Source organism: Mytilus edulis, chromosome 13, assembly GCF_963676685.1.
Source record: "Mytilus edulis chromosome 13, xbMytEdul2.2, whole genome shotgun sequence".
Taxonomy (NCBI): domain Eukaryota; kingdom Metazoa; phylum Mollusca; class Bivalvia; order Mytilida; family Mytilidae; genus Mytilus; species Mytilus edulis.
The window spans coordinates 52,967,047-52,982,523 of NC_092356.1; the positions used below are offsets into that span (position 1 = coordinate 52,967,047).

General features: G+C 32.4%; 1 protein-coding gene across 1 annotated transcript in view; it reads left to right on the forward strand.

The window, feature by feature from the left end:
- Window positions 1-15,477, forward strand: part of LOC139501009 (uncharacterized) — a 52,162-nt gene that overhangs the window by 22,566 nt on the left and 14,119 nt on the right. Inside the window, exons 7-10 of the mRNA XM_071289953.1 lie at window positions 23-165; window positions 6,705-6,762; window positions 14,017-14,153; window positions 14,880-15,344. Of these exons, the coding sequence (XP_071146054.1) occupies window positions 23-165; window positions 6,705-6,762; window positions 14,017-14,153; window positions 14,880-15,344 (803 nt within the window). The remainder of the gene's footprint in view (window positions 1-22; window positions 166-6,704; window positions 6,763-14,016; window positions 14,154-14,879; window positions 15,345-15,477) is intronic.

Genomic DNA, 15,477 nt, shown 5'->3' on the forward strand with positions numbered 1-15,477 from the left:
TTTTGTAAATAATATATTCTAGGTGCAAGTCCTCAGAAGCTGTTCATATTCATGGGGATTCAACAAAAAGAAGAGTTTGTATGTCTGCAAGGGATAAAGTTACAACTACACAGTTACCATATCAACCCATATCAACAAAAGGCCATAAAAGGGATGAACAAAATGGTACTAATTTTTGTTAAATTTTCTTAAACTGTATTTAAAACATTTGCCTGGCGTATAAACTGTCAAACAAATTTATACATAATATGACAAATCATTTATAAATTGTTTACTTTTATCAGAATCCCCCCTTCCCCATTCTGATGTATAAGATGAAACATGCCTCATGTCAGGTTAAGCCTCAAAAACTCATTTAAGTGATCCTCATTATAAAAATTGCTTATTTTTCATTAGTAAGCCAAAATATGCAAATTATATGCAAATGAGCTTTACCATTTTTGTGACGCATATATGCTTATAATAAATTCAAAGTTGGTGATCACATGATGTGTACGGTTGGACAAGGAGGTTGGGATGGAAGAGAAATATTATTGTTCTAATTGATGGACACCCTTTTCGATCAAAAAGTGTTGATTTTGCTGATTTTGTAACTTATTTATTGCCCAAGAGAAAATTAATCTGGAATTCCACTGAAATCCTGGCTGGAATTTTGATGGGATTCCAAGTGGGATCCCACCTAATTCCACCGGGATAAAATTTCGGGAATCCCGCCAAAAGTCCGGGAATTCCGATGTTAATCCCGGTTGAAATATACTGGGATCCCACTGGGATATTGTGGGAATTCAATTGGGATCCCACTGGGATAAAATTTCGGGATTCCCGCTAAATAAGCAGGATCCCGATGTAAATGTAATGGGATAAAATTTCGGGATTCTCGTAAAAGAAGCGGGATCCCGATGTAAATCCCAGTGGAAATATACTGGGATTCCCGGAAAAAAAAGCGGGATCCCAAAAATAAATACCAGCAGAATATACATGCACCAATTCAAATTGCACTGCCACTGGGATTCCTGGGTTATTTATGCAAAAGGATACATATGTCATGTTTTCCTTTCTGTTAATTAATTTGCTGTCTCTGTACTTCCAACTAGAATTGCTGAGTAAATTATGGTAACTGGAATATCTGCATGCAATCTGTTTCGTTGGCAGCTCCATTTAAAAAGATCAGTATATCCCCTAAAAGTATCAAAAAAATCCACAAAGAATCATTTGTTCAATACGTTTTGAAGCAACAAATTCAATAGAAATATTATTGCATGTTAATGTTTATAGAATACAGTAGATTGGAAGCTAGTCCAAATAATAATGAAGTCTTGGAAGGTTATTTTATTTTTTTTGCAAATTAATTACCTTCCCCCTTTTTTATCCCCTGACGATAAATAACTAGCGACTTATTATTTTCACTAAATAAACATACACACAACTGAATTAAAGTTTGACATACCTACTATTTATGCCTGTTATGTGACAGGTTTAAAATAAGTTTATTCATGGCAATCATGCATGTATATATGTAGGACTCTAAAGTGCGATAGTCACGCTAAAGTGCGATGGTCTACGCTAAAGTACGATGGTGTCGCACGCTAAAGTGCGATGGTTGTTTGTTCGCTAAAGTACGATGGTATATCACGCTAAAGTGCGATGTACCAAAGGGTAAAGTTTGAGGGCTTTATAATAAACAAAAAATTAAAGAACACTTAATTCAACAAAAGCCCTTTTGTATTATCTAGTATTATAAGGTGTATACCATAGATTTTGAAAGGCAGTATAATTTAACAGTAGCCTTAAGTGAATAATTCTCAAAGACCGACCACGTAATAATTGCTAAAAAGGTAATTTAGGTGTCACAGAATACTATATATTTCTTGTAAATGATTTTTCGACAACTAGTGCGCATTAAATATTGTTATAATTGGTGTAGTTTATGGGTACACCTCCCCTTACAATCGTCCTTTTTAAGTTAAAAGATACAAAATTCGATTATTGTCGGAATATGTAACATTTATTTGGTTAATTTAAATGAGAGAGAAAGGCGATGATTTCCGAGCTTATTTTTCTTCTTTTTTGTAGCAACTACGCATCCATGTTATATTTTCAGGCAATGTACAAACTAATGTTTTAGGCGATTAGTTATAACTTACACATGAAAATATGTACCTTTATATTGTACACGCTACTTTTCAATAAAAGCGACATTTTAAAGGGAACCGCAAACTAAACTGCAACATAAACAATGATTCAAATGTATCCGTTCGCTTCCAATAAAAGCAGGATACAGGATATCTAAATATGCGAATACTACTTGTATCTATTAGGCCTATAGTAAAACGATCGACTGCAGCAGTTCTTTTTCCAGCTACCGAAATAAAACACATTTTCTCTAACCGACAAAGCACGGTTAGATTTAAGTTATTCACATTTGGTTCAAAAGTTTTTAATCAAAAACCGGCGTGTTCATTTTTGGTTTGTATAAATGACTGTTAAAACGTCATAATCAAACTACGTTTATAATGTCTATACTTCGCGGACCATCGGACTTTAGCGTGACCATCGTACTTTAGCGTCCCCATCGCACTTTAGAGTCCTACATATATATATATTTTCAGTTTATGGTTTCAGACTTTCTCAACTAAAGTTGATTTGCTCAGATAAAAACCATACAAATCATAGTTCCTCAATAAATTATTTTTATAATCATTATATGCACATATACACATGTTAAATTAAATTATTAATGCACTTATCTGAAAACATCTTCATCTTCGTCCAGTCCATAATTCAGCGTAAACAAATTTTGATGACGTTTTTACCAGTACACAAACGTTGACGTGACAATCTCGCCCCAAATTATATTGGCCAAGTTGATCTGTCTCCGTAACGGTATTATAAATAAATTAAGGGTATCGCATAAAAGTATTAATTACTGGCCAGTTTTTACTAAATATAAGAAAAGAATACTTTAGTAATCGGCACATGGTGCATGCGGATAAGATAGTGGCCGCATTATTTAGGACAGTATTTTCTTGGGTCGAACTGTTCAGTACAAAGCACGTGGTCATCATTTTATTTTACATTTTACATAAGTTGAGAGACCAACGTTTTATGACGTCAGTCATTATCTTATCATTGATGCCGGACGACAACTAATAGAAACGCACTTATGAGAAGTTGGGGAACATTAGAAACGCCCAAGCTTGTCTGGCAAAACACCCGTTGACATTTCCTCGGACGCCCTGTCATTTTTATCGCGAAAATCTCGGCATTTTTCTGACTTATAAATATCTGTCAAACTGAGTATTAAGTGACACTTAAATGTGATTGGCTTCACCTGACAGCTTTGGTGTCATACACATTGTTAATTAACACCAATAACCTATACTTGATGTTATTAGACACATTTGTATACACAAACAAAACACTTGCATATTTTCAACAACATAAATTAATTATGGTTCATACAATTTCCCGTTTTAACTAGACTGGGATCCCAGCATCAGACAGTTTTCCCGATTGGGATCCCGGCTTTAAACAGTTCGGATTGGGATCCCAGTGTCCGATATTTATCCCGTTTCATCTTGACTGGAATCCCGGCTTCAGACAGTTATCCCGAATGGGATCCCAGTTTCAGATATTTATCCCGAATGGGATCCCGCCTCCAGATGCTTATCCTGGCTTATCCCGACAATTTCACCGGGATTGCATTGGGATCCCGATCGATCCCGTTTTCGTTTTCTCTTGGGTGACCCTCAGTTCAGTGGAATCCCTCCAAGGTTCAGTTTGTGTGTCCTGTGCAGAGAGTGGTCATGGAGGATCAATCTAACCCTTTGAGTGCTTCAAAAAGTGTTCAGTGCTATATCTAATATAACTTTTATCCAGATGGCAGATTTGAACCTGCACTCAAACCTTAAAGTAAATCTGTTTTTGTAAATAGTACTTTTTCTTCTTATAATTTTCCATGCAATTCAATATCAAATTCACCATCTCTAAAGAAAAAATTGTTCATGCATATGAAGGTATAAATACATATTAAATAAGAATGTTATATTTATATATAAATGTTAATGTGAACAGGTCTAAATTGAAAACAACATTCAAACATAATGATTTTGTTGGATAAAAACCACAATTTTTATATGTGTGCATGTAAAACAAATTTCATTGTTCGGGTCTAAATACACACAAACAACATTTTCCAAAAAGACCAAAAGAGTGAAAAAGTATATTTTAACAAAACATATTTGACTATCAGGTCAAACAACTTTTGTTCTGAAACCCTGTTGACTGCCATTGACCATTGTCAAATGAACTGATCACAAGGTGTAACAAAATGTATCTCTATATTAATTTAATACCAAACAGAAAACAATAAACTTGCGGCAAAGATGATAAACCACAAACATGGGGTGCACCGTGCTTAATTTTTTGATTGGGGAAAGACGGCTTCAAGCCGTCAATTCCCTAATGGGGTTGGCCAGAGTATCATTCCCTCACGTCATTCATTTTGTTTTGATAGTTTGGAAACCCCCTCAAAATGTCATACTGAAATTGATTACAAGGAGAACAGATTGACTTTAAATACATTTTTTCCACATTTCCCTTCTGTATCTCGTGAAATTATCGTATATTGAGCTTTCCCTTACACTATATACGTTTCTTTTACATTCCGGAAAAATCAGTATTACAAAATATTCTAAATATATCTAACCTAGTGACGTCTTTGTTGGAATGCCGACCTACACAGGGATATCCTTTATTCATTATAAAAATCATTCACAGTATTTGTATACGAATTTAAAATCTGTATTTGTTAAATGTAAACCTAATGATGTTTGCTGTAGTGTAGATGATTCACACACCAACATGCAATGCTTTAATCTGAGGCTATAATCAGATAATTTGTAGGTCAACTTTCGCGGTTTTATACAATATACAATGTATATTCACTTTTACTACCAACTGATAGATTAAAACAATCTTTACCATTCAGTAATAACAAGCACTTTTTTTACATTTTAATATTTTATGATGTATTTAAATGAGTAGTTATTGTTGCAAACTTCATTAGAAATTTGAATTGAGATCAGTTTTGAAATAAGGGAAAGGGGGATGTGAAAAAAAAATTGGGGGGTCAATTTTTTCATTTCAGATTTCATAAATAAAAAGAAAATTTATTCAAACATTTTTTTGAGAGGATTAATATTCAACAGCATAGTGAATTGCTCAAAGGCAAAACAAAAATTTTAAGTTCATTAGACCACATTCATTCTGTGTCAGAAACCTATGCTGTGTCAACTATTTAATCACAATCCAAATTTAGAGCTGAATCCAGCTTGAATGTTGTGTCCATACTTGCCCCAACCGTTCAGGGTTCAACCTCTGCGGTTGTATAAAGCTGCGCCCTGCGGAGCATCTGGTTAGAATCTTCCTCCAATTCAGGAGCACCTCAATTGATGAGTAATTATACACTAAAATCAAAGTAAATGTTTCTGAACACTGAAAATGTGACATTTAGTATATGATAAGTAGTCTTCTATATAAAAAAAATTTTGCGTACCAACATAATTATTGTAGTGGTCAGTTTTTTTTGTCTTTTTTTTTAAATATTGCTTTTAAAGCTATTTATTCATGAATTTTACAGATATATCAAAATGTGGGATCTGGAAACAAACTTCACACAGCTTATATCAATCATATTTGATTTTATAAGTACATGTATCCCTGTGATGAGAGTTGTAACTGGGAAATTTATCAATGGAAAATTAAAACTGAATAGATTTTTCAGTCCTCACTTTCTTGAGAATACTGTCACAAAAAATTGGGAATGGTCTTAGCCTGGCGTTCAGTTGTACATAATTAAAATTCTAAAATATATTGTAGTAGTTGTTAAATTCAATTGAATTTTAGATAATTAACTCCCAACTTTAATTAAATGTTTTGATTTAGAAGGTGCAGATCTCATTGGTCCAAATTGTCTCTATGATGAATTCTTGACTTAGGAAATGAAATAACAATAAACAACAATTAGTTTCATTATTGTCAGCCTTTCTATATGTTCTAGCTGTTCTTTTGCTCATTCTGTGTATGTAGACTATCAAAAGATACCCCCCTAAAAATTGAAACAATGACCGTCTTTTCCCTCAGAGCTCTTCAGCTCTTTGATTATTTTTTTACACTAAATCCAGATATTGACAATTAATGTAAATGTTAGTATGTATATATTGGAATGCTGTGGAAATTGGAAATTTAGAATTATACCATGTAATAAAGCCTTTCCCCAATGCTAATTAAATGCTTAAACTACAAGTGCAATGTAAACAATGACAATGTTAACTTTCAAACTACTATTATGCCTATTGTTGTAATGATTCTTTGAAATCAGCATTGAAAAGTTAAAACCCCATAAACCTTAGAATAAAACTTGTGTGTTGTCAGTTTTATTACCTAATATGCATTTAAATTGTAACTGGCTGTTTTTGACATTAGCCTGTAACCACATAACAAAAGAACTGATATCATTAATTTTGAATATATGCCTTTATATGATATATAAAAGTCAAAGAAAATATCAGACAAGCTATATTTTCATTCATACTTATATTGTAATAGTATTTAATTGATGTTGTGGTTGAGAAATAAAATGTATTTATCAAAATAATCCTGTTCTTTTATTGCCTTATATGTATTATTATATATTTTAATAGTGAGTGTTGTGCCTCAGCCAACAGGAAATGTTGAAACAACAACAGCAAAACCAACGAAGTAAGTTCACAAAGTTTTATACAAAACAAAATTTTAAATTTGTGGTAGGATATTTTCTAATGAAATCCATTACAGTGAAGTTGAGTGAACTATAGTCATTTCGTACCCCCATTTGGTATACTGGCAAAAACCATTTTGTACCTTATGGAATATTAACATGTATACCAATTTGTACCTCATGGAAGATTTTTTCATACCTAATAGTGGTGTGTGTATACCTTTTCTTACCTCATGGAAGATTTATATGCGTTTCATTGATGTGCTATTTCGTACCTTTTTACGTCTAGATGCATAATGTTATTTATGTTATATTTTAAAAAACATTAAAATCATTGAAAAACTTTACAAAAATATGATACGAAGTAATTAACATGTATTAAGGAGGCCCTCGGGTATAAGATTTTCAGAAAAAAATTAAACATTAATTTTTCATTACAAATTTTATTAATTACCGTAAGTAGTTGTTACTTTATCATATAGTACAAAAATCATTCCAAAAAATCAATTCGTGTTGGCCCCAGCGGACTTTTAAAATGTAGATATCATTGAAAATGCTCCAAATTATCTCCCTTTGGTGCAAAAATGCCATTTTTATACGACCGCAAAAATTTAAATTTTTGTCGTATATTGCTATCACATTGGCGTCCTGCGTCGTCCGAATACTTTTATTTTTCGCACTCTAACTTTAGTAAAAGTGAATAGAAATCTATGAAATTTTAACACATGGTTTATAACCACAAAAGGAAGGTTGGGATTGATTTTGGGAGTTTTGGTCCCAAAATTTAAGGAATAAGGGGCCAAAAAGGGCCCAAATAAGCATTTTCTTGATTTTCGCACTATAACTTTAGTTAAAGTAAATAGAAATCTATGAAATTTTGACACAAGGTTTATGACCACAAAAGGAAGGTTGGGATTGATTTTGGGAGTTTTAGTTCAAACAGTTTAGGAATTTGGGGCCAAAAAAGGGCCCAAATAAGCATTATTCATGGTTTTCGCACAATAACGTTAGTATAAGTAAATAGAAATCAATGAAATTTAAACACAAGGTTTATGACCACAAAAGGAAGGTTGGGATTGATTTTGGGAGTTGAGGTCACAACAGTTTAGGAATTAGGGGCCAAAAAGGGGCCCAAGTAAGCATTATTCTTGGTTTTCGCACCATAACTTTAGTATAAGTAAATAGAAATCTTTGAAATTTAAACACAAGGTTTATGACCATAAAAGGAAGGTTGGGTTTGATTTTGGGAGTTTTGGTCCCAACAGGTTTTTAGGAATAAGGGGCCCAAAGGGTCCAAAATTGAACTTTGTTTGATTTCATCAAAAATTGAATAATTGGGGTTTTTTGATATGCCGGATCTATATGTGTATGTAGATTCTTAATTTTTGGTCCCGTTTTCCAATTGGTCTACATTAAGGTCCAAAGGGGGGTCCAAAATTAAACTTAGTTTGATTTTAACAAACATTGAATCCTTGGGGTTCTTTGATATGCTGAATCTAAAAATGTACTTAGATTTTTGATTATTGGCCCAGTTTTCAAGTTGGTCCAAATCGGGGTCCAAAATTAAACTTTGTTTGATTTCATCAAAAATTGAATAATTGGGGTTCTTTGATATGCCAAATCTAACTGTGTATGTAGATTCTTAGTTTTTAGTCCCGTTTTCAAATTGGTCTTCCTTAAATACCAAAGGGTCCAAAATTAAACTAAGTTTGATTTTAATAAAAATTGAATTCTTTGGCTTTTTTGATATGCTGAATTTAATCATGTACTTAGATTTTTGATTATGGGCCCAGTTTTCAAGTTGGTTCAAATCAGGATCCAAAATTATTATATTAAGTATTGTGCAATAGCAAGAAATTTTCAATTGCACAGTATTCAGCAATAGCAAGAAATCTTCAATTGCACAGTATTGTGCAATAGCAAGAAATTTTCAATTGCACAGTATTGTGCAATAGCAAGAAATCTTCAATTGCACAGTATTGTGCAATAGCAAATATTTTCAATTGCACAGTATTGTGCAATAGCAAGAAATATCTAATTGCACAATATTGTGCAATAGCAAGAAATTTTCAATTGATTGGAGTTATCTTTCTTTGTCCAGAATAGTAGTTGAATCAACTTAAATCATTGTATTATACAATACACAATGTATATTCACTTTTACTACCAACTGATAAATTAAAACAATCTTTAGCATTCAGTGATAACAAGCACTTTTTGTTACATTTTAATATTTTATGATGTATTTAAATGAGTAGTTATTGTTGCAAACTCCATTAGAAATTTGAATTGAGATCAGTTTTGAAAAAAGGGAAAGGGGGATGTGAAAAAAAAATGGTGGGGGGGGGGGGGGGGGGGTTAAATTTTTCTCATTTCAGATTTCATAAATAAAAAGAAAATTTCTTCAAATTTTTTTTTGAGAGGATTAATATTCAACAGCATAGTGATTGCTCAAAGACAAAAAAAATTAGTTTAAGTTCATTAGACCACATTCATTCTGTGTCCAAAACCTATGCTGGGTCAACTATTTAATCACAATCCAAATTTAGAGCTGAATCCAGCTTGAATGTTGTGTCCATACTTGCCCCAACCGTTCAGGGTTCAACCTCTGCGGTCTTATAAAGCTGTGCCCTGCGGAGCATCTGGTTTGGCATTAAAATTGAAATTTTTCTTTTTTAACTCATCGGTGACCTATATCTTTTATTGCTGTTTTCGAATACGCTGTACATAAATTAAATGATTGTAAAATTTTAGCGATTTCTGTAATTTAGTTCTTTTTTTATTTTGATATTACCGCTATTTCTCTTATTAGTTCAACAGAAAAAAAGGACATTAACAAAAATGTATGCTTCTTTCGAAGGCAGATTGTGAGCGTGAATGAACGGTGACCCCATTTTTTTATTTCATTTTTCTATTAAGCATAAGTTAAAGTTCAATTATAGAAAAATATAGAGAAATCCTATATTAAATAAGAAATTTCATTTAGACCCGCGATCCCCCTTAAGTCCACTAGGAACCAGGGTTTCCGCTGGCGGTCGCCATTTTCGCAATTTGCGAAAAAATTATAATTCTGGCGATAAAAAGTCGTCATTTGCGAAAGAATTTGGCGAAAGAAATATATATAGCGATTTGTTTTCCTCCATCTTGTTTATTTACTTTTTTTCCAGTTTCTCGGACTTTACCCGATCAGATAATACTCGGAATTCACCTTGACCTCATTAAAATTTGGACAGAAAATCGATAATCAGCTGATTGCATTTTATAGCTACAGACAACAAAGGACTAATTAATAAAGGTGTTGCTTGAATTGTTTGACAAAATGATATGGTTAAATGGCTTCCGCTAAATGTCACATACAGAATTTATTTACCACTTTGCGACGCACGTGTTTAAGCAAACTTTGACGTCTCCTCTCCTTTTAAAGATAATTTAGAAAAGCTGTTGTTGTGACGAAAAATGTTATATCTCCGATTTAAAACTTTAATATCCTTTGACTTTGATATACTAGGTAATTGATTAGGGAGACTACTTTAAAGTCGTTTGAGTGACACACGTGTTTCAAGCATAGTTTTACGTCTCAACTTTTTCATTTACGATGGTCAAGAAAAAGAAAACTGTCGTTATGAAGAAATCTATCAAAAAGGTTGGGAACCCCTCGAAACTTTCCCTACGAACTATACTGGCATTATATAATCAAAACATGTCCATTAATTTTGTTATATTGCAGGACTTATATCTTCTTTATTAATAAAAGTATAGTGGCCCCCTCATTTAGAAAAGCTGTTTAAAATACAATGAATATTTTTCCCTTTTAAGTTAAACAAATTCTGTTGTTTTAAAGTTAATGTTTAGTGTTTATTAATTAAAATGTAGACTCTAAAATAAGTGTGAGAGAATAATAATAGACACAATGGGGCAAAATCATCTTACATCTTATTTTAGGGGGGGGGGGGTAGAAAAAAAAGTTAAATTTTAAACGAAAAATATATTTATGCTACTTGGCGAAAAAAATAATAAAGTGGCGAAAAATATAGTTTTGGCGAAAGAGATGGCGAAAAAAATAATTGACCCAGGGGAAACCCTGCTAGGAACTAAATGGTAGATGCATTTGACCCATAGGGTACGAAATGGATATTATCGGGGGTACGAATTTGAAAACTTTGGGTACGAAATGGCAGGCTTCCAAATAAAGTAGGTAATGTATCAGACATTAGAGTAATAGAAAATATACTGTTAAATGCCCTTCCTGCAAAAGTAGGTGTTATTATGTTTTCTTTTCTGCATCTCTCCTTTTGTCTATCTGTCCCTTGTGAGGTTCCATTTTTGTTTAAGTTAGTTTACCGTGAAGTAGGTGTCACATCCATGAAATAACAAAAATAAATTTAAGAAGTCTTTCTGATTACTGAAGTAATGTATTACACATTTGGAATAAGGAAAATTTACTGTTTTAGTGTCCTGCCTCAAACAAGGGAGTCTGACATTAAGTTTACCTTTTCTGTGCACCACCCTTTTTTGTCTGTCTCTTGTCAGGTTAAAGTTTTGGTTAAGCATGAACTTACATGAAGTTGTGATCACATCAACTTGAATGGATAGTGCATACATGTTTGTTCATTGTGATATCAAGTTTTAATCATATATGTAAAATAAGGGCTTTGACTAAGATTTTACTTTTCACTATGTACTTACTATAGTAACATATTGTTTAGGCAACACCCTCAAAATGTACGTTTTATGAGCTCACCTGGCCCAAAATTCTAATCACTTGCTGTCTGTCAACTGTTGTCTGCCAACATATTTCCTCTGAAACTATATGGCCAAATTTGAACCCTGCTAGGAACTAAATGGTAGATGCATTTGACCCATAGGGTACGAAATGGATATTATCGGGGGTACGAATTTGAAAACTTTGGGTACGAAATGGCAGGCTTCCAAATAAAGTAGGTAATGTATCAGACATTAGAGTAATAGAAAATATACTGTTAAATGCCCTTCCTGCAAAAGTAGGTGTTATTATGTTTTCTTTTCTGCATCTCTCCTTTTGTCTATCTGTCCCTTGTGAGGTTCCATTTTTGTTTAAGTTAGTTTACCGTGAAGTAGGTGTCACATCCATGAAATAACAAAAATAAATTTAAGAAGTCTTTCTGATTACTGAAGTAATGTATTACACATTTGGAATAAGGAAAATTTACTGTTTTAGTGTCCTGCCTCAAACAAGGGAGTCTGACATTAAGTTTACCTTTTCTGTGCACCACCCTTTTTTGTCTGTCTCTTGTCAGGTTAAAGTTTTGGTTAAGCATGAACTTACATGAAGTTGTGATCACATCAACTTGAATGGATAGTGCATACATGTTTGTTCATTGTGATATCAAGTTTTAATCATATATGTAAAATAAGGGCTTTGACTAAGATTTTACTTTTCACTATGTACTTACTATAGTAACATATTGTTTAGGCAACACCCTCAAAATGTACGTTTTATGAGCTCACCTGGCCCAAAATTCTAATCACTTGCTGTCTGTCAACTGTTGTCTGCCAACATATTTCCTCTGAAACTATATGGCCAAATTTGAACCCTGCTAGGAACTAAATGGTAGATGCATTTGACCCATAGGGTACGAAATGGATATTATCGGGGGTACGAATTTGAAAACTTTGGGTACGAAATGGCAGGCTTCCAAATAAAGTAGGTAATGTATCAGACATTAGAGTAATAGAAAATATACTGTTAAATGCCCTTCCTGCAAAAGTAGGTGTTATTATGTTTTCTTTTCTGCATCTCTCCTTTTGTCTATCTGTCCCTTGTGAGGTTCCATTTTTGTTTAAGTTAGTTTACCGTGAAGTAGGTGTCACATCCATGAAATAACAAAAATAAATTTAAGAAGTCTTTCTGATTACTGAAGTAATGTATTACACATTTGGAATAAGGAAAATTTACTGTTTTAGTGTCCTGCCTCAAACAAGGGAGTCTGACATTAAGTTTACCTTTTCTGTGCACCACCCTTTTTTGTCTGTCTCTTGTCAGGTTAAAGTTTTGGTTAAGCATGAACTTACATGAAGTTGTGATCACATCAACTTGAATGGATAGTGCATACATGTTTGTTCATTGTGATATCAAGTTTTAATCATATATGTAAAATAAGGGCTTTGACTAAGATTTTACTTTTCACTATGTACTTACTATAGTAACATATTGTTTAGGCAACACCCTCAAAATGTACGTTTTATGAGCTCACCTGGCCCAAAATTCTAATCACTTGCTGTCTGTCAACTGTTGTCTGCCAACATATTTCCTCTGAAACTATATGGCCAAATTTGGGCACAATTATCATTGTAAAAATGAGTATGCTGAGCCTGCGTACCAACCAACATGCCTGACATAGCTAAATAAATAAGATAGGGCTTAACTGCAACTTTTGTTTATTATCTTGAAAATCAATAAAGATAGAAAATTGACTGATAATTAAGATCTGCCTATTTTGTATTCACATCAGAAACTGTCAGACCACTTCTTATTGGGGTTATTGCCCTTAAACGACTAATTTAAAAAACAAAAAACAAAAAATATTTTTGCCTTTTATCTTAATTCAAAAATCATTACAAATAAAGAGAAAATCAAAAATGATTACGAAGATGAAATCTACCATGCTATTTTCATAATAATATATATTGAAAAGAAAGTTAGGGTCACCATGCTGTTATTCAACATGTTCAAACTACAAGTCATACAAAATAACGCTGTTTTGCATAGATTATTTATGAAAAAAAATGTTTTGGAATAAAAGCAAATCTAAGATTAAGATAAGTGTTTCAACATGATTTAAGAAAAAAAAAATGATTATGTTTTATTGTTACAAGTAAAAAAGTGAAAATGTCATTACCATTCCTGTAATAAATATATGCTATAAGAGTATGGCTTAGTTGAAAAAATGAATTATACACAACTAAATATGTGGTATCTGTTATAACTTAAAACAGTCTTAATATTGCAATAAATCACTTATTTTTCTTTGTTTAGATTAACAGTCTTACACATTAATTGCCAATCTGTCTGAAAATGTATAGATTTAAATAAACTTCAAGGTCAACCAATTGTGTACTGCTATTTTACAATCTTAAGATAGCGGTATTTTAGTTTATATACCTTAACACTTATTTATTTGCAAATTATGTAAGTGAATTATTTTTAATGCTCTGAATAAAGAATGATTTTATCACATATTTTAATTTTTTATTTATGTGTTTTTTTGTTTTTTTAGAAAAGAAGCTAGACCTTCACTGACTCCTGAACTCACAAGGATAATTATTTTGTTATCAGTTTTACCAGTACTGTTTCTAATGATAGTATTGTTTATAATTGGTCTTTGTTGGTACTGCAGGAAGAAACAAAACAAAAGTATGTGTATCAGAAATTAGTCTTTGTCTCATTGGCATGCAATCTTTTTTTTATATTTACAGATGTAATTACTTAATATTCCGGATTGTTATTTTTTTGCCTTTTATTATCTCCCTTGAGACTATATGATGATATGACCTTCAATTCTGACATGATATACATGTAATTCTGTAAAAAGCAGAAATTTTTGTGAAGGATTTAATTTCGTTTTTTTCTCGGAAAAGAATATATCCACGAAATTAAAAAACCTATAAAAATTTAACCTCCATATAATACCACTTGCATTTAAGGAAACCACAAAATTAAATCCCCATGAAATTTTAACCCCACATTTCTAGAAACTTTCTACAGTATGTCAAAGATTGAAGCTTACAAGATCTTAATGGTAAAGTAAAAGTAATCTGTTCAAAAGTTTTACAGAAGCCATCAACATTTGGTTTATTTGTTACTGAAATACTCTGTCATAGAAGATCATGCTTATATTTTCTTAGCTACCATTTGATATGTCTGCCTTTTCTTGTGTTTCACATTGACTTAATGAGACTAATTATTTGGCCTTTTTCTTGCTATGAACAAAAACATGGCTGTATTTAGAAAATAATGAACTGTTTACCATATAGAAGGCCCTTTTTGGGGGCTTTTTTGTTAGGCCATGTTGATATCCATCTTTCTTTGGTATTCATATTTTTTGTATTCTTTTGTAACATATATTAATTTTAATTGCAGGGAAGACATATGCTCATTTACAAACTACAGATCCAGAACATAAGAAAAATAACCTGAACCAGGAAAACTCTGGATATTTAAGAAACAGTCAAAGCAGTTCAATTGTTGACATGAGCAAATACTCCAAACGGCATTGTGTAGAGAATACAGAAGAATGTCTTAGTAATTTGCAATCAAGACTTAATGCTGCAACATCAGACAGAAGTTGTCAATTTTGTTCTGAAAAATTTGCTGAGACTGATTGGACAAATAACACAATTGAGAAAGACTTAGACAATCAGGTTGATCATACCTCTGACTTGAATTCAACTTGTCTTGGAGATAGGTGTGAACCAGATGGTAAAGAAGCAGAGACAATGGTCAAGAAAGATACAAAATGTGATGAAATTAATCATCAGACATATCCAATGTGCAAGGAAAGTAACCCTCAGGTCAAGGAAACAGAAGGGAAACCCATGCTTAAAGGTTTGTGAAAAGCCTCAGTTTGGACAAATTAGACCTTTACTGGTTGCTTTTTAGGGTACCAGTATTTAGTATTATATTAGTGCTTTCAAAATCATCAAAATATCTCAAATTTGGAAATACAATACTAATCACT